We start from the raw sequence: 18975 nt of genomic DNA on the forward strand, positions 1-18975 counted from the left end.
GCTTGCAGGTTCACCACCTGGTCTCTAGGGGGAGTGGTGGGAACTTTGGGCACGTAGCCGGGCCTGGTCTCAGGATAATGTGAGAATCACTGGGCCCGAGTTCTAGGCATTCTGTGGACACGGAGGGTGCTTGTAGGTCCCCTACCCTCTTGGAGGTGAGCGCCATCAGGAGAGCCGTCTTTATCGTGAGGTGAGAAAGAGCGGCAGCTCCGAGGGGCTCTAAGGGGGGGGCTCTTGAGGCCCGCCACCTAGGTCACAAGAGGGTACGGAGCGTGGATGAGGCGGTAGCCTTCTCGCGCCCCTTAGGAACATAATGACCAGGTCGTGCTGTCCCAGAGGCTTCCCAGCAACTGGGTCGTGATGAGCAGCCGTAGCGGCTACATACACTCCCAGTGTGGAGGGGGGAGAGGTTACTCTCCAGTCTCTCTTGAGGAAGGGACAGCCCCTTCCCCATCGAGCAACTCCGCGGGTCTTCTCTCCGAGAAGAGCACCAGGACGAGTAGAGGTGCCACTTATGGGCATGTAGCCGCCTAGTGGCCGAGGCCCTAGCCTGAGTGATGTCCCAACCACCGCAGGGGGTGGGACACTAAGAATCTCCTCGTCCCATCCAGACATGAAGGTTCCAGGGGTCTGTCTGGGACACCGTAACGTGCCCCTTCTCCTGGGAAAGCAGGTCCTTCGCCAGGGGGAGCGGCCAGGGGGGAGTTGTTGTCAAGAGCCTTAGCTCCGAGAAGCATGTCCGGTTAGGCCAGTAGGGCATAACTAGTACCACTTGCTGCTCCTCTTCCCTGGCCTTGCACAAGACCTGTGCAATGAGGCTCACTGGGGGGAAGGAGTACTTCCGCTTACCCTGTGGCCAGCTGTGCACTAGGGTATCCGTGCCGAGGGGTCCCTCGGTCAGGGAGTCCAGGGAGGCAACAGGTCCATCTGCGCCTGGTCGAACTGCGAATGAAGAAGTTCATTGAAGACCAGGGGTCAGGGTGCGTGGGCAGAAAGGTGTGATGACCATACGCCTGCTGCCGGTGTGCCACGCTCTCCAGGGAACCCGTCTTTGTAGCCAGTGTTGGAGCGGTCGCATGTGCATCGACCCGAGGGGCACCACCCCCACCGAGGATGCCATGTGCCCAGGAGCCTCTGAAAGTTTCAGGGGGACCGCTGACTGCCTGAAGTGTTTCAGGCAGTTCAACACTGACTGAGCGTGCTCGACAGAGTCGAGTTCCATACCGAGAAAGAGGATGCTCTGCACAGGGTAGAGGTTGCTCTTTTCTCGGTTGACCTGTGGTCCCAACCGATCTAGGTGCCGGAGCACTAGGTCCCTATGTGTACACAACAGATCTCGCAAGTGTGCCCAGATGAGTCAGTCGTCGAGACAGTTAGTACCCGCACTCCTCTCTCCCCGAGGGGAGTGAGGGTGGCTTCCACGATCTTCGTGAAGACTCGTGGGGACAGGGACAGACCGAAAGGGTGGACTCTGTACTGATATGCCCGCCCTCGAAAGCGAGACATGAAAGTAAGCGTACTTCAAGTCAATTGCCATGAACCAATCTTGACATCTGGTAGATGCCAGGATGCGCTTCTGCGTGAGCATCCTGAACGGCAGCTTGAGTAGGTACCTGTTCAGGGTACACAGATCTAGCAACCCTCCTTTTTGGGGATGATGAAGTACGGGCTGCAAAACCCCTTGAACATCTCGGCCAGAGGGATGAGCACGATCGCTTGCCAGAGGGGTGGTGACCCTGTCCCGAAGCACGGGAGCTTCCTAGCCTCTGACTAAGGTAAGAGGATGTCCCGAACTTGAGCGGGCGTCTGGTAAGTTGTATCGCGTAGCCGAGATGGATCGTATCCCATAGCCCTGTGATGGTTTGGGGGCTCTAGTCAGGCTCCCAGGGACCGAGACAGGGGCTAGGGGTATGATCTGCTTCATCAACCTCCCAGGGGGCGAGCAGTGCGATCCCTTGCCGTGGGGAGGCCCCCGGGGAGGAGATCGGCTCTGCTGCTTACCTGCCTGGCGATGATGTAGCACAACGCACTGTCGATTGAGAGTGCTGACGGCTACTGATTATCCTCGACATTGGGTCTCGCCGTGACACAACATCGAGTTGCCGAACACTGTCGTGTAGAGTGTGAGAGTGGCTGTGATAAAAACCCAGAGAGAGAGGACTCTTAAGAGAGTGGGCCGTTGGGACGGGGCAGGAACCGTCCCGGATCGACCACCCAGCGTGGAATGGCCGCGGTCGGGCCCGATGGTATTCTCGATCTCCCTGGGGTCTTCCCATGAGGGCCGCTGCTTTCGCCGCGGCTGCTGACGGGGCGAACGTCTCCTCTTTGATGTCTCTTCCGGGGGGCCGTCTGACTGGGGAATTGCCAGAGCCGGAGCTCCTGGGCCGAGGTGGGGTGTCGGCTGTAGAGGAGGGAGCGGAGGCGTTCGGGCCGTTTGCCGTGGGCCCGAGCCTGCTGCTGTCCACCGGGAAAAAAGGGGAAGAGCAGGGACTGGGCAACTCGCTGCCGGCTGCCCTCGGGGGGGAAGCCATCGCGGGCCGCCAGGAGGCGGAGGAGGATCGGGTCGCCCCGGAGAGTCCCGCACCAACGCATAGCACCGCGAGAAAGAGCCTCTCGGCTGGGCTGAGGACCAAACGACAGCGTGTCAGGGAACTTGACTATTTTTTTTCCCTCTCTCCCCTCTCTCGTCCCTGTCGCTCGGGGTGCTCCCAGCTCCGTTCTCTCGTCTCGTCGGTGCGTACCCCCAGGCGCTGGGGCTCTCAAGGGTGGCCCCCCGCTGGGGAGTAAGCACAGGCGTGGTGGTACCCCCCGGCCTGTGAGGGGCGATGGGGGTATGTAGCGAGGAAGGCAGGACGAGAGCCGTGGGGCAGGAAGGCGGGTCCGGTGGCGTGAGTGATAATTAGTATCAGCTGTACGCGCACCGGTCCCGCATGCCTCACGGGGGAGCTAGGGAGTATAAAAGGACGAGCGACGGGACTGCCGAGGAGAGAGGACCGGGCCCGGAAATGTTAAGTTTAGTTTATGTTCGTGTGGCCGGCAGTCGTCCGTGAGGGGCTGCCGGCCTTTTTACTTCTGTTTATTGTTTATTTATTTTTGATTAAAGTGTTTGAATGTTCGCCGGTTCCCGCCTCCTTCCTTCCGTTTTATTGAGCTTTGCTACAGTAACCATAGAGCTTTCTTTGTTGATTGGCCAACCCGGTATGGTTGGAATGGCACATAAAATGGCTTATGACTCTATCCCCAACTAATTAGATTTTTAATACATACTCTCTTTAGAAACTTTAAAGGTGATAAATCTGAGAATGTTAGAGTTTCTAGCTAAGGAGAAAAGTCTGAGCACAGTGTGAGATGTTATGGAGATGAAACTTTGAGGAGATAATTGTGAGAATGTTTGAGTCTCTAGCTAAAAGGAATAATCTGATCACAGTGCGAGATGTTATTGAGATCTCTTATGAAACTTTAGAGGAGATTAATCTGAGAATGTAAGAGTCTTTATTGAAGAAGAAGAATCTGAGCACAGTGTGAGATGTTATGGAGATCTCTTCAAAATTTCAGTGGAGACAAACATGAGAGGATACATTTTTTTTTTGTATCATGAGAAACATGTGAGAAGCAGGAGATTTAACCTTACAGTATGTCTCAATTTGATGTTCATTTGATCTAATTTCTGTCCAGGGGAAAGGTGTGAGATAAGAAGGATATCTCTTGTCTGATTTTCCTTTCCTCTGGGACAACACAGGTAAGTAGTAGCGAGGGTATGAGTCTGCATCACTATGTGAGACCAGACAATCAGTGAGTGCAAGGTGTGTGCTTATAAGGGTTGGGAATATATATATATATATGTATATATATATATATATATAAAGCAGGTTGGAGGTCATTTTGGGACTGGATCTGTTTTTCATAACTGTCACGTTTCTACCNATATATATATATATAGCAAACCAGTCAATAAGCAGGCTTCATGACCAATCAGGTTGATATACAAATGTGGTAGCGCTTTACAATAAGGTGCTATTTGTTAACAATTAATTAATGCATTAGCTAACATGAACTAAGAGTGAACAATACTTCTACAGAATTTATTCATCTTAGCTCATGTTTATTTCATCATTTACTCTCCAAGGTAGAGTTTGAGGAACTGCGGCAGCAGCAAGACATGCGTTTACTTTTTAAAGTCACTATGAAATGGAAGTTGCGATTGACTTCTTTTCCATATCGTGGCGTATATCCGAGTTAAACGGTTTCTGAAATTAGAAAATAATGTAGGGCGGGGCTTAAGTTTTGCCTTCCCTTTTTGATTGGTTTGTTGTAAGTTGGGCCTGCATGGGAGGGCTAAAAATGCTTGGCCACAGGCCCTTTTCACAATGACGTCACTTAACTTCCGCCTTTTCGCAAAGCAGTGTATCATAACATCCGTCTTGCAACAAATAAGAAGAACTCCATTCTGAGGCGCTAGCGGAAGTAACTTCTTCTTCTTGAGTTTTACTGGCGGTTGGCAAACCAGCTTATAGGTGCATTATCGCCACCTTATGAAGTGGAGTGCTAGCAGAAGTAGCGATACACTGCTTCGCGGCAGAACGGAAGATGCGAAAAGGGCCTATTGGACAGTCAATATAGCCCTACCTCTTTTTTGTGGTGAAGAGTTGTTGAGAGGGGAGAGGAGTTTAACGTTTTTGATTAAAGATTACAAGTGCAAATGAATTAAAAAAAATAATGGTGTGCACGGATAAATAATTTATTATAATCACTGCAACACTGTGTAAAACACTTTTGCAGAATTTTCCTGTTTGATTGCATGGTGACATGGCGAAAATAACTGCATATTAAACTCAAAATGCAGAATTGCAGCATTGATATAAACTTACTTAATACATCAATTAGGGATGTTCCCGAAGCTGAATACCTTATTTGTGAAGGCAGATAATGGCTCTATGTGATGTTTTTAATGTGATTTAAGACAAACCATGTGCAAATTTACAATTTTAAACCATTGCTGAGCATTTTCTTCATAAAACTGCAGTTTACCAAAGACAGTTTAAAAATGCTATTTGAAACTGCCCCAGTTAACGACGTCATAAACCTGTAACCAATCACATCAACTCATTTGACCGCTGTGGATTAGCAGTTTGAAGCATAAATATGCAAATATGGCGCATAGATTCAGGCTGAAACGATCACTGCACTGCTGTGTCAGCTCTCAGTTTCACTTTTAGTTTAAGCAGCATCTGAACTGCCCAGTGCGATTGAATGGAGGCGGGGCTAATTTGCATATTCATGTATCTGCATATACTGTACTTAATGAAGCTGAGGTGTAGTTACATTCAAGCTAATTTAAGACAGGAAAATAATTTTCACAAAAACGTGTAAATATGTATGTATGTATAAATATGTAAATATGTATTTTGAGGGTCAAATATTAGTTTTAAGGGATAAAATTATCGACCAAAAGTTCTCTTGGCTCAGTTCTGTAGTCATGCTGTGTATATGATGTGAAATGCTCTCGAAGTAAAGCTAATAACACTTTATCGGGTAAAATCTTTGACAGTTTTTGTGATGTATTGGTCATATGCCCAATGTGAAAATATGTATTTTAAAATCTTAATACAAAGTATTTTCTTTATTTTATTCATTTTCTGAATAAGGCTTTTATTAATGTATATTTCAGCTTTTAAAAATATATTCAATACTCCACGTTCTCAATCCAAAATATACTCAAATAAGTATAAAAAAATAATAATAGAGTACTACACTATAATGTATATTAGAGTGATTATGGCAGATTATTTATACAGAAAACAAGCACATTTCCCATAACCAAGACTGTTCAAAGTTAAAGTTCATAAGCAAAAAGGAAAAGTTTTGGTCTTCATCCATTCTTCTACTTTCCTGGTAAAATACATAACATCACACATTTACATTTTTCAGCTGAATCCAAGAACAATTGTACACACAGGTTTGGTTGCACTCATAGTTGGTACATATACGTTAAGACATAAGATAAGACATTTCTGATATTTTCAGAAATTAGGATAAAACCATGTAGCCTTACCTGTCTTTTCTAATTATGTTGATAGTTTAACTAAATTAAATTGTTTACATTCATCTTATTTACTTACTTACTTACTTACAACATGGGCAATTTTTGACCGTCGAAGCAAGCACAAAATATGTTCGCGTATTTCTGGCAAGTTTAAGCCATAAATGAGAGGATTGCTAACAGGTGGAAAAACAAGAAATTCTACTGAAAAAACTAAAGCAGCAATCTTGTACTTGTCTGAATCCAGTCGACTTAAAGCAATATCACAAAAGGATGCAATAGAGTAGTTAACAAAGCTTATAATGTGAGGAAGACACGTTTGCAATGCTTTGCCTCTAAATTCTTTGGAGCTTTTCTGACAAATAATCAAAATTCTGACATACGTGTATAAAATGAAAAAGGCAGGCAGAAAAACTGTTGTTGTTGCCACAAACAATCCAATAATGTTGTTAGTCGAAGTTGAAACCCCACAAGAGAGTCGAACCACAGACCAGGTGGAACAGTAAAGTCTGGCTATGTCAGTCCCACACAAAGGCAATCTAGCTGTTTAAAAATGAACAAGGCCATAGAAAACATCCCATAAAGTGATGCTATTCCCATGTACAGTGTTGTTACTTTTGAGTTCATAAGTCTGCACTGAAAAAAACGATACCTTAAACGAACTTAATTAAATTATGGACAGTGGTTCCACACAACAGAAATATGTTATCTCTACTCAAATACTTAATGTATGATGAACTAAACTGAACTGAGTAAACTTAAACAACCATGTCCAAATAATGTCCAAATATCTTGAATCAAATAAGTTCATCCAACTAAAAGTATTTAAGTAGGGATATCATGTTTCCATTATGTGTAACCACTGTCCATAATTGAATTAAGTTAGTTTAAGGTAAAATATTAGCTGTTATTTTTAACACACTAAACAAGCTAAATTAAACTCTTATTGTTCAGAGTTAGCCAGAAGTTGGTTTTGTTAAACTTTCGGCTTAGTCCAAGTAATTGCTTTTTTATTAAAGCAATTTTAAATCTGGTTAGCAGGTCCTCAACCCAAGCACATGCTCTATACTTTACCACAATGGCAACCCCCCAAAAACATTAACATACCAGAAACTCTTTTAAATACAAACACAAAAGAGTATTAAACATGAACACATATCCCTGTTTCATCATTTTGATAAAAGATGTATAAAATAACATTTTATTGCAACTTTTACTCACCCTATTCAGCCCTGTGCAAAGCATGATGGGAAGTGGAAATCCTGTTACTAGTTAATAGCGCTTCTTTAATACAGCTAAATTCATTTATGTTGTGTTAACTTGATTTATTTTAGTAAATTGAACAATCATCAAATATGATTTTGATCTACTTGATTGAAACATGTTAATTTAAAATGTAAACATTTAGTTAAGCCAAAGCATTACTGTTTTTAGTCCGTTTAACACAATGCAATTGTGTTTGAACATAAAACCTAATGCAATGGTGTTAAAACAAAATGAATTGTTTAAATAAAGTGAACAGTATCGTAAAATCGTTTTTTGAGTGTGTGATATTTTAAAGGATGACAAATGGCAACATATCTATCATAAGCCATCAGAGTTAATATAGTGTATTCAGATATTGCGTATGTATAAATTATATATATCTGAACAAAGCACGCTGACCTGGAAATAACATTTGTATCAGAAAGGATATCAATTATTATTTTAGGAAAGAAACCAGTTGAGCCAAAGGGGTCATTGACAGACAGACAAGTTATTAATATGTACATTGGTTCATGAAGACTTCTTTCCTTAAACACAACAAAATAATGACATTAAATATTAACAATGGCAAAATAAACTAAAAGTGTCACTGTTAGGATGAAATATCTGAGGTGAACAAATTCCAAAAAAGTATAGATGATCATCAGGAACTCACTGTTAGCCCCTGCTGGTAGATATTTTGAACTTCATCCTATTATGGAAAAAACATAAGAAAGGTTTTGGAAGTGTTCCTAAAATAAAAAAATATATAAACAAAACTTCATCCTGCATAAATCAGACACTCCAGTAATATTTTGCTCTCCGAAGGGAGCTTCGGAGTGAAAACAATCATGGCCGCCATACTGAAGGGTCGTTCCAAACTGAAGTGCTGATAACTGGCCGCTTCAAAGGGCCCTTCAGAATGAAAGATTTCAAAGGATACAACTAAAGGACACTTCACACCCCCATGATTCTTTGTGTTACAACGGTGCACCCTAATGGGCATGGGATGAAGACGCAGAAGGCCACTTCAAGAACCCATTTTATTTCTTTTTAATCTATAGTACTGCATACGACATGTATGCATCTTTGATATTCTTGTGTTTGTAATCAAAATGGGTAAATGATTCTGTTAAATAAATGCATTAAATTCAAAGAAACTGTCAATGAATTTAATTTCTTGGTTTATCAACTATATTTGTCAGTCATGCCATTTCATAATTATATATACAGTGGCATTGAAGTGACCTAAAACTGAGCCTGGTCATAAGAGCCTTTGCTTTTTTATGATATCAATATCACAATTCTTTAAATATCATTACCCAAAAAACATGAACTAACATGTATTTTAACTAACATGAACTATCAATGAGCAATACTTCTACAACATTTATTTATATTTGCTCATGTTAATTTTAGCATTTACTAATTGACTGTTAAATTTACTGATGGGTTAAGTTTTCAATTAAGATTGTATTGGTGTTAACTCTTTTTGACAAAGATTATTATATCACGTATTGTTAATGTTAGGTCATGCATTTAATGTTTACAACCTTATTGGGTTATCAAAAACAGACTGTACAGCATAGAATTTAACATGAAAAAAATAATTAACTGAATGACATGTATACCTTGTAAAAATTAGGTATAATTGTGCTTTATTTAATGTTTTTAGTCACAAAACAGAAAAAAAATCACATCATCCAAAAGATTTTCTTAATTACACAGTAGACTTGTTCAGAAAGTTGAATCACAAATTATCATCTTTGGACTTCGGATGACACTTTACTTAGATATTCCCACTTGTTTTTTTTAAAAACACTCTCATGACTTGCTTCCGTAGTGCCGTTAGATTTAATCCATAAATAACAGGATTTAAAATAGGGGGTATGAGGAGGAATTCCAGTGCCATGAAGTTACGGACTCCTTGCGGCAAACTCTTTGAGCCATAACGGCTGTAAAGTACATCAAACAGCAAAGCAAGAGTCACATTGATCAGTGCGAGCAGATGTGGAACACACGTCTGTATAAATTTGAGTCTCCCCTCCATTGACTTTCTGCATTTTCCAATCAAGTGGATATATGAGCAAAATATCAATACTGCATGGCCAAAGTATACAAGAATTACAATGTACCCAAACACATTATTTACAGTGTTAGAAAAACAAGAAAGTTTTGCAACGGCCCAATTTTCACAATATAGCTTTTCAATACTCGAGCCACATAAGGTGAGTCTTGATGTTAATGCAATAAGAACAGACATACAACAAAATGGAGCCAGCCAGCAAAACAAGATACACTGAAGAACCCTTTTCTTGGTCATTTTTGCATGATACTCCAGCGGTCTACATATTGCCACATACCTGTCATATGCCATCACTGTTAATGTTGAAAAGTCACACAAAGCAGATGAATAAATGACAAATATCTGAATCAGACAACCAGCATATGAAATGACATGGTATTCAGATAATAAATCATACATGAATTTAGGGTAGAATCCAGCAGTGCCAAAAAGTGCATTCATACACAAATTACAAATGAACACATACATTGGCTCATGTAGCTTCCTATATGAGATTATAACATAAATTACAATAACATTACAGAACACAATCAATGGATAATACAATGCTGTCAAAGAAAAAAACACGTATCTGTTTTCCATCGTTTCATTCAGGCCAGAGAGTGTGAAAACTAAGACACTAGAAGTGTTTTCCAGTGGTAGCTGCATCTGTAATTAAATGCAATAATTATGCAGTTTTTCATAATTTAGTTTTTAAGAATCATTTAATTCAGTTAATAATGTTATGTCCAGCTGTTCTCAGTACAAAAACATTAAATTGTTGAAATCTTACCACAGTCCCTGACTGTATGCTGACTGTCATGTCAGATGTGGCTGATATATATATAATGTAGCCTATATATATGAAAAATGTCTCATGCTAATTGACTTGTTTTTGACCACTCAGAAGACTTTTAACAATCTCTCATGAGAATTTATTCAGTTTTAATCGGATTCAAAAATTGCAATAAAATACAATGAATAAAATAATAAATGTAAAATGTGCTGTGTAATCAGAGATTTTGAACGATGAAGGGAATTTCACTTACAGATCACATTGATTTCTGTGTAGATAAGATACTATAAATATTTAACTACTTAGTGAACAATTATGTTGCTTTATTTTCAGTTTCATTTAGAAAGAGATCGAGGGGTTGTTTCTCAGGGAACAAATACTGATAAAATGTCTACACTGAATGCATTTTAGGGTGGGTTCACATATGGCATGTTTGGTTCATTTACATTTATGCATTTGGCAAACGCTTTTATCCAAAGCGACATTGCTTTATCCTATACATTTATATATAGGCATGTGCAATCCCTGGGATCGAACCCACAACCTTGCGTTGTTAACGCAATGCTCTTACCTGTTACGACAGACACCGGAGTCAGATGCGGGAGACAGAATTCTTTTAATAAGTTCACAGAGACCAGAATCCGACAAAAAAACACTTAACAATGCAAGCAGTCTCACACACAGCACAAACCCAGAAAGTCTTAATAGGAGGCTTGAGCGCTCGGCCGTGAAAAAAACAAAAAGTGATGGAGGAATACAGACTCGCAAGGTGAGAGGTGCGAGGAACATCTCCGTTCGTGAATAATAATCCCCAAGCGTGAAATCCACTGAGAATAATAATGTCCAGTCTCACAAGCGTCCGTGAGGGAGAGATTCAGAAGGCGGTGTGAATAATTTCCCCGTGTAAGCGTCCGTCAGGGCAAATGGTTGTCCAACCTCCCCTACGTCCGGAGGGAGAGGTTCAAAAGGCGGTGTGAGTAATCCACAAGAGTAAGAGTCCCATGAGCAAAAGATCGTCCTGCCTGCCGACCGTCCGTGCGGGAGAGATTCCGAAGGTGGCGTGAGAAATGCCACCAGAGTGAGAGAGAGAAATAATTCCATGATCAACCACCAGCCTGATCCAACGGAGAAGGCAGAGAATCCGTGGCCACAGGCGACAGGCGGAAAGACAATCCGCAGGATCCCCAGAAGCTCGACGCTGGAACTGGAAGTAGAGATCTGGCGAGACAACCCACTCAAAATGAGCCACGAAGCCGAGGTTGTCCGGGCAGCTGCAGGAAGATAGAAGCACCGTGCAGGAATCTAACAGCGCTGGAGCCTAGACAAGGTAAATGTGTAAACTGGAAAATTAGTAATCCCCTAAAAAACTGTCTAGATCAGAGGTATTCCAAGACAGAGTCTAAATCCAAGATACAAGTGTACATCCAAGACAAGAGTATATTCCCAAGACAAGAGTTATATCCCAAGACAAGAGGTCACAGTGGTTAGACAATCTAACGATCTGACGCCATACGGTAGAACCAAGAAGGTTTAAGTAAGGGAATAATCAGCAGGGGAGTGAGAGCAGGTGAGCCGTAATGAGGGAAAGTAGAAACCGGTGTGAGAGGAGAAAGTGGGGAAAACAAGGGGGCGGGGCATACACAGACCGAGCGCATGGTGAGCGGGAACTCTACCATCTGCTCGACACAGACCATACAACAACAAATAAACAAAACAGGCAGGAACTCAGGCCCGAGGTCTGACAGTACCCCCCTCCCCAGCGGTGCCCCCGGGCATCCTAGGAGGGGGCTCACCTCGGTGTCGGAAGAGGTCCACGATCAGGGATTGGTCCAAAATGTCCCGGGAAGGTACCCAACTTCTCTCCTCAATGCCATAGCCTTTCCAGTCCACTAGGTACTGAAATCCTCTGCCGCGTCGGCGAACGTCCAGTAATCTCCTAACCCTGTAGGTCGGAGAGCCATCCACCAGACGAGGGGGGGGGGGGGTGGGCCGGTTGCTCTGGGGATGAAGAGTGGAAGAGAACACAGGCTTGACCCCGGAGACATGAAAAACAGGGTGAACCCGACCAAGGTGAGGAGGAAGCCTCATCTTGACGGCCACTGGATTAACCACCTTGGTGATTCGGTATGGCCCAATGAACCTGAGTGCCAGCTTGGGAGAAGGTACTCTGAGGGGTAGGTCCTTGGTGGAAAGCCATACTCGTTGACCACACACATTGGTAGGAGGAGTGGATCGGTGGCGGTCAGCCGCTGCCTTGGTCCGTCTCTCGGTCCATGCCAGTACCCCTCTAGCCCTCCTCCAGGTGTGTCGGCAACGCTGGATGAAGGCCAGAGCAGAGGGACCGCAGCGTCGGGTTCCTGTGAGGGAAACAAAGGGGGGTTATAACCCATGGAGCATTCAAATGGTGACATACCTGACGCGGCTGAGGGGTGGGAGTTGTGGGCATATTCTACCTACGAGAGCTGAGAGCACCAGGAATTGGGGTTGCTGGATGTCAGACAGCGGAGCATTCTACCAAGATCCTGGTTGACCCGCTCGCATTGCCCGTTGGTCTGGGGGTGAAACCCTGAAGACAAACTCGCAGAGGCCCCAATCTGTCTGCAGAATTCCTTCCAAAACCTGGCGGAGAACTGAGGACCCCTATCGGAAACGACGTCGACCGGCAACCCATGGAGACGGAAGACGTGATCCACCATCAGTTGTGCCGTCTCCTTGGCGGAAGGGAGCTTGGGGAGGGGAATAAAATGGACCGCTCTGGAGAAGCGATCCACCACCGTGAGGACCACGGAATTGCCATTCGACCGCGGGAGCCCAGTAACAAAATCAAGAGCAATATGGGACCAAGGGCACTTAGGGATGGGCAAGGGATGAAGCAGACCAGCGGGCGGGCTATTGCGCGGCTTGCACTGAGCGCAAATGGAGCAGGCCGACACGAACTGACTGACATCCTTGGCCATGGATGGCCACCAGAAGCATTGACGGATGGCGGTCAACGTTCCCCGGCTTCCTGGATGGCAGACTAGTCTGGATGAATGGCCCCACCGGAGGACTTCAGAACGCAGAGCGGCCGGCACCGACAACAGACCCCTTGGACACTCTGCGGGCCCTTGCACCGCTCGACCGGCCTCAATCACTCGTCGTTCGATGCCCCAAGAGAGCGCCCCAATCACCAACCCCTACGGGAGGATGGCGTCCAAAGTGGACTCCCTCTCAGTGACCTCGAACAGGCGAGACAAGGCATCGGGTTTGATGTTCTTAGATCCCGGCCGGTATGAGAGGGTGAAGTTAAAGCGGCCAAAGAAGAGTGCCCAACGGGCCTGTCGCGAGCTCAACCTCTTGGCTGAACAGATATATTCCAAGTTCTTTTGGTCCGTCCAGACCAAGAAGGGCTGCGCTGCTCCCTACAACCAGTGGCGCCACTCTCCCAAGGCTAGTCTCACCGCTAACAGCTCTCGGTCGCCAATGTCGTAGTTACGCTCTGCGGGGCTAAGGCGGTGAGAGAAGAAGGTGCAGATAAGACTGCGCCTACCCTGACATCAGACGCGTCGACCTCAACAATGAATTGGAGTGCAGGATCTGGAATAGACAGAACAGGTGCAGAGACAAAATGGGACTTGAGTATGTCAAAGGCTACCTGAGCATCCTGGTTCCACCTGAATGGTACCTTGGTGGAGGTCAACGCAGTGAGCGGTCTGGCCACTTGGCCGAAGTTCCTGATGAATCGACGATAGAAATTCGCGAAACCCAGGAAGCGTTGTAATGCTTTGCGGGAGTCGGGGATGGTCCATTCGGCGACAGCCTTAGTCTTGGTGGGATCCGCCTTAATTCCTTAGCAGAGATGATGTGGCCAAGGAACGTAACTGACTCGGCATGGAATTCTCACTTCTCCGCCTTGACAAACAGTTGATTCTCGAGGAGACGTTGGAGGACCCGTCTAACGTGCTGGGTGTGCACCTGGAGAGAGGGGGAAAATATTAGGATATCATCCAGATACACGAAGACAAACTTGTTGATCATGTCACCCAGAACGCTATTGATCAGGCCCTGGAAGACCGCCGGAGCGTTGGTTAGACGAAAAGGAAGAACCCGATATTCAAAATGTCCCGTGGGTGTGTTAAAGGAGGTCTTCCACTCATCCCCCTCCCAGATGCAGACAAGATGGTAGGCGTTGCGGAGGTCTAATTTGGTGAAGACACGGGTTCCCTGCAATAGTTCAAAGGCAGACGACATGAGGGGTAAGGGATATCTGTTCTTAACAGTGATGTCGTTCAAACCTCGGTAATCAATACAAGGATGCAGGGAGCCATCTCTCTTCTGCACGAAGAAGAAACCCGCACCGGCCGGGGAGGAGGAGTGACGGATGAGTCCAGCAAGGAGAGATTCTTGAATATACTTGTCCATAGCCTCTCGTTCAGGTTCGGACAGGGAGTAAAGGCGGCCCTTAGGCGGAGAAGTGCCTGGGAGGAGGTCTATGGCACAATCGTAAGAGCGATGCGGAGGAAGAGAGGTAGCCCGGGACCTGCAGAACACCATCCCAAGATCGTGGTACTCCGCCGGAACGCCGGAAAGGTCGGCGGGTTGAGCCTGCGGAACACAAGACAGAGAAACAAGAGAGGCGGCAGGACCCAAACAAGACACATGACAAGACTGGCTCCAGGCTTACACAGAATTATTTGCCCAATCCATGTGGGGATTGTGCTGTACGAGCCAAGGATGTCCCAGTACTAACTGGTTCAAAGGGGAATTCAGCACGTACAACACAGTCCTCTCACAATGGTTCCCAGAAGAGAAAAGACTTACACAGGGGGTGACGTGGGTGATAGTAGTGAGAGGGCTGCCCGTGAACGACTGCGCCTCCATCTGCTTGTCGAGGGGTATGGTAGGAATACCCCAATCCCAGGCTGTGGCAGCGTCGATAAAGTTACCCTCTGCTCCTGAATCGAGCAGAGCATGGCCAGTGTGAGACACCCCCTGGAAGACCAGCTCGATGGGTAGCTGAGTGCATCCGGTAGGAGAAGTTGAACAGGGAATAGCGCCCACCAGGACTCTCCATTTTACTGGTGGGCTGTGGCATCTAAAGGGCAGAAGTTGCTGCTTCTGTTGTGGTGTGAGGCGGAGACAACCCAGGTGCATGGGCTCGGAAGTAGGAGCCGACGTATCGGCAGATTCTTGAATATACTTGTCCATAGCCTCTCGCTCAGGTTCGGACAGGGAGTAAAGGCGGACCTTAGGTGGAGAAGTGGCTGGGAGGACGTCTATGGCACAATCGTAGGAGCGATGCGGAGGAAGAGAGGTAGCCCGGGACCTGCAGAACTCCATCCCAAGATCGTGGTCAGAGTTCACAGAGCAGAATCCAACAAAAAAACATGCAACAATGCAAGCAGTCTCACACACAGCACAAACCCAGAAAGTCTTAATAGGAGGCTCGAGCTCTCGGCCGCGAAAAAAACAAAAAGTGATAGAGGAATACAGACTCGCAAGGTGAGAGGTGCGAGGAAGATCTCAGTTCGTGAATAATAATCCCCAAGCGTGAAATCCACTGAGAATAATAATGTCCAGTCTCACAAGCGTCCGTGAGGAAGAGATTCAGAAGGCGGTGTGAATAATTTCCCCGTGTTAGCGTCCGTCAGGGCAAATGGTTGTCCAACCTCCCCTACGTCCGTGAGGGAGAGGTTCAAAAGGCGGTGTGAGTAATCCAGAAGAGTAAGAGTCCCATGAGCAAAAGATCGTCCCGCCTGCCGACCGTCCGTGCGGGAGAGATTCCGAAGGTGGCGTGAGAAATGCCACCAGAGTGAGAGAGAGAAATAATTCCCCGATCAACCACCAGCCTGATCCAACGGAGAAGGCAGAGAATCCGCGGCCACGGGCGACAGGCGGAAAGACGATCCGCAGGATCCCCAGAAGCTCGACGCTGGAACTGGAAGTAGAGATCTGGCGAGACAACCCACTCAAAACGAGCCACGAAGGCGAGGTCGTCCGGGCAGCTGTAGGAAGATAGAAGCACCGTGCAGGAATCTAACAGCGCTGGAGCCTGGACAAGGTAAATGTGTAAACTGGAAAATTAGTAATCCCCCAAAAAACAGTCTAGACCAGAGGTATTCCAAGACAGACTCTAAATCCAAGATACAAGTGTACATCCAAGACAAGAGTATATTCCCAAGACAAGAGTTATATCCCAAGACAAGAGGTCACGGTGGCTAGACAATCTAACGATCTGACGCCATACGGCAGAACCAAGAAGGTTGTAAGGGAATAATGAGCAGGGGAGTGAGAGCAGGTGAGCTGTAATGAAGGAAAGTAGAAATCGGTGTGAGAGGAGAAAGTGGGGAAAACAAGGCTGAGGGGCATACACAGACCGAGCGCGTGGTGAGCGGGAACTCTACCATGTGCTCGACACAGACCATACAACAACAAATAAACAAAACAGGCAGGAACTCAGGCCCGAGGCCTGACACTTACCACTGAGCTACAGGAAAGCTACAGGAAGTAGCTACAGAAAGCTGCAGGAAAGCTGGTTAGGTTAAAACAAACTCTGGTGTGATTTCTCTGTTAGTGCGGTTTATTTGTGTGACACTTCGTGAGGTCTTAACGAGTTACCGGCTTGCTATAAATACCCTCATATGCGCAGGCATTAACTGAGCATGTATAACCCAGCACACAGCATTGTTTTGGATGTCCGGTATGTTCTGTATCAAAATATTATAAATATATATCATAAAAGCTGCCCAATCATGTTGCGACTTTATAATTAAGATGCTATGTCCGGTATCTTTAGGTTCACTGTTAAAATGCCAGTCAGGGGTACGTTTCCCAAAAGCATCATTAGCCAACTATGGTCGCAACTTCCGTCAATGAATCAAGTTTTTCTCGAAACCATGATTCCAACGATCAATCGCAAGCAGCATTGTACATTTGCATGGTTGGAACTACAGATCTACAGTTGTGGTTAGAAGCAGAAGTTAGTTCCTTATTATTATGACATGTATACATTTTGATTGGTTGGATTACGTCACCTGTTGGATTACGTCACTTGATGTTTGCTGAGAGCGCGTGGTTTTAGCCAGAGCTCTTTCAAACTTATTCTTATTACATAATTGATTCTTGTTATATCTTAAGACTTGTGTTTTAAATTGTTATTCACCGAGGGTAAAACTTATCCTTACGTATATCCCATACCAAAATTGTCCTTAAACGCATTGATAAATTATTTTTATCAGATCATTCGTTATTAGCCCTCAGGCTGTTAGCATTACCAGACTGCTTACTGCTTAACACACTGTTTTCATTATTACGTCACTAATGGCTAATGTTTCAGACGTGTTTTTACCTCTGAGTGCAGATGAGGAAATTTTCGCACTTCAGTCGGAATTGGAGGCTGTGGAGAAGCAGATCCAGGATTTACTTGAGAAGCACACACGGCTGCAAGAACGTAAAACGGCGCTAGAAACATCCCGAGCTGACGCTCGCAAATCCGCGGTAAGTTTTCATCGTGATTGCAATACTCCTACCACTTCTACTCCGCGTGTTTCTCTGCACAGAGCCCAGGCTTCGTGAACAAGATCAGCCCAAATGAACTTCACTCCTGCACCGACACACCCACGGCGAAAGGCGCGAGCCAGGACCGGAGCGATGACCCAACTGCCGCCACCGGTCTTCGAGATCCCGATCAGGAACCGCTTTGCAGCCCTCTGCGATACAGAATGCAATGCTGTGGTCATCGGAGACTCAATTGTCCAGAACGTATGAGCGCACTCATTGTTTTCCTGGCGCCCATGTTCTTGATGTCTCTGCGCAGGTACCTGCGATCCTGAAGGGCTATGCTAACGTCGGCGCTGTCGTGCTGCACGCGGGGGTGAACGACGTCAGGATGCAGCAGTCGGAGATCCTGAAGAAGGACTTCAGGAGTCTGATCGAGATGGTACGCAATGCATCGCCCACGGCGAGGATCATCGTATCAGGGCCGCTTCCTACCTACCGACGAGGGAATGAAAAGTTCAGTAGACTATTTGCTCTAAATAAATGGTTGATGTCATGGTGTATTGAACAGAAGCTGCTCTTTGTTGATAATTTTGATCTGTTCTGGGAGCGACCTAGGCTCTTCCGACGGCCTGCACACCAGCAGCATCAGAGCGGATCTTCTGTCCGACAACATCTCAAAGAAGCTACGCACCGTTTGACTACATCTCCCACCGGTAAGTCAAAACTTTAACTTTAGTCTGTGTTCCTCCCACTCATCTGTTATAAATGTTACTGCTTCCAAATGCATAGAGACCGTATCTGTCCCCCGAATAATACTACAAAATAATAATTTAGGCAAAACTCAGAGAAAAAAATCGGATCTTGATTAAACCTGAGGACAATGTAATAAACGACCAAAACCAACTCATAAAGTTTGGCCTAATTAATATTAGATCACTAAATTCAAAGGCAGTTATTGTAAATAACTTCCTGTTTCCGGCTTCCTGTTTCCTGCATCGCTGCCGGCAGCTTGTTTGTATCAGTGCTCTTACCACTTCGCTCTAATATTAGTGTATTTTATTTTCTTTAATTATTATTATCGTTGCTAACTTATCCTGATATCTCAATAACCCTGTTCCTGTTATTTACTTGGAAGAGTCTAAACCAAAAGTGATAGTTAACTTAACGCCGTTAGCATAGCAATAGCGTGTTAGCTTGCTTTCTGTTCACACTGTGGAATATCATCTTGCCTCTGGTTTGTCTTGTGTGCTAACTGTTTCTCTTTTTAAGCGAGTATACTACGATCCATCGAGCAACCTTGGTAAGTTGGAATTGCACTTCAAATCCGGTGAGTTATGGCTTCTATTCCTA

General features: G+C 45.4%; 1 protein-coding gene and 1 pseudogene across 1 annotated transcript; both read right to left on the reverse strand.

Annotated features, from left to right (window-relative positions):
- Positions 1-2354: 2354 nt before the first annotated feature.
- Positions 2355-7839, reverse strand: LOC130551308 (olfactory receptor 52K1-like; annotated as a pseudogene).
- Positions 7840-9074: 1235 nt separating this feature from the next.
- LOC130551310 (olfactory receptor 6N1-like) lies at positions 9075-10019 on the reverse strand. The gene has a single exon (XM_057328880.1). It carries the CDS (start codon positions 10017-10019, stop codon positions 9075-9077), a length of 945 nt encoding a protein of 314 aa, XP_057184863.1.
- Positions 10020-18975: the final 8956 nt, after the last annotated feature.

Source organism: Triplophysa rosa, unplaced genomic scaffold (genome assembly GCF_024868665.1).
Source record: "Triplophysa rosa unplaced genomic scaffold, Trosa_1v2 scaffold8_ERROPOS2389207, whole genome shotgun sequence".
Lineage (NCBI taxonomy): Eukaryota > Metazoa > Chordata > Actinopteri > Cypriniformes > Nemacheilidae > Triplophysa > Triplophysa rosa.

Excerpts from the sequence above, each read along its gene's own strand:
- LOC130551310 (XM_057328880.1), bottom strand. The coding sequence starts at position 10,019 with ATGCAGCTACCACTGGAAAACACTTCTAGTGTCTTAGTTTTCACACTC.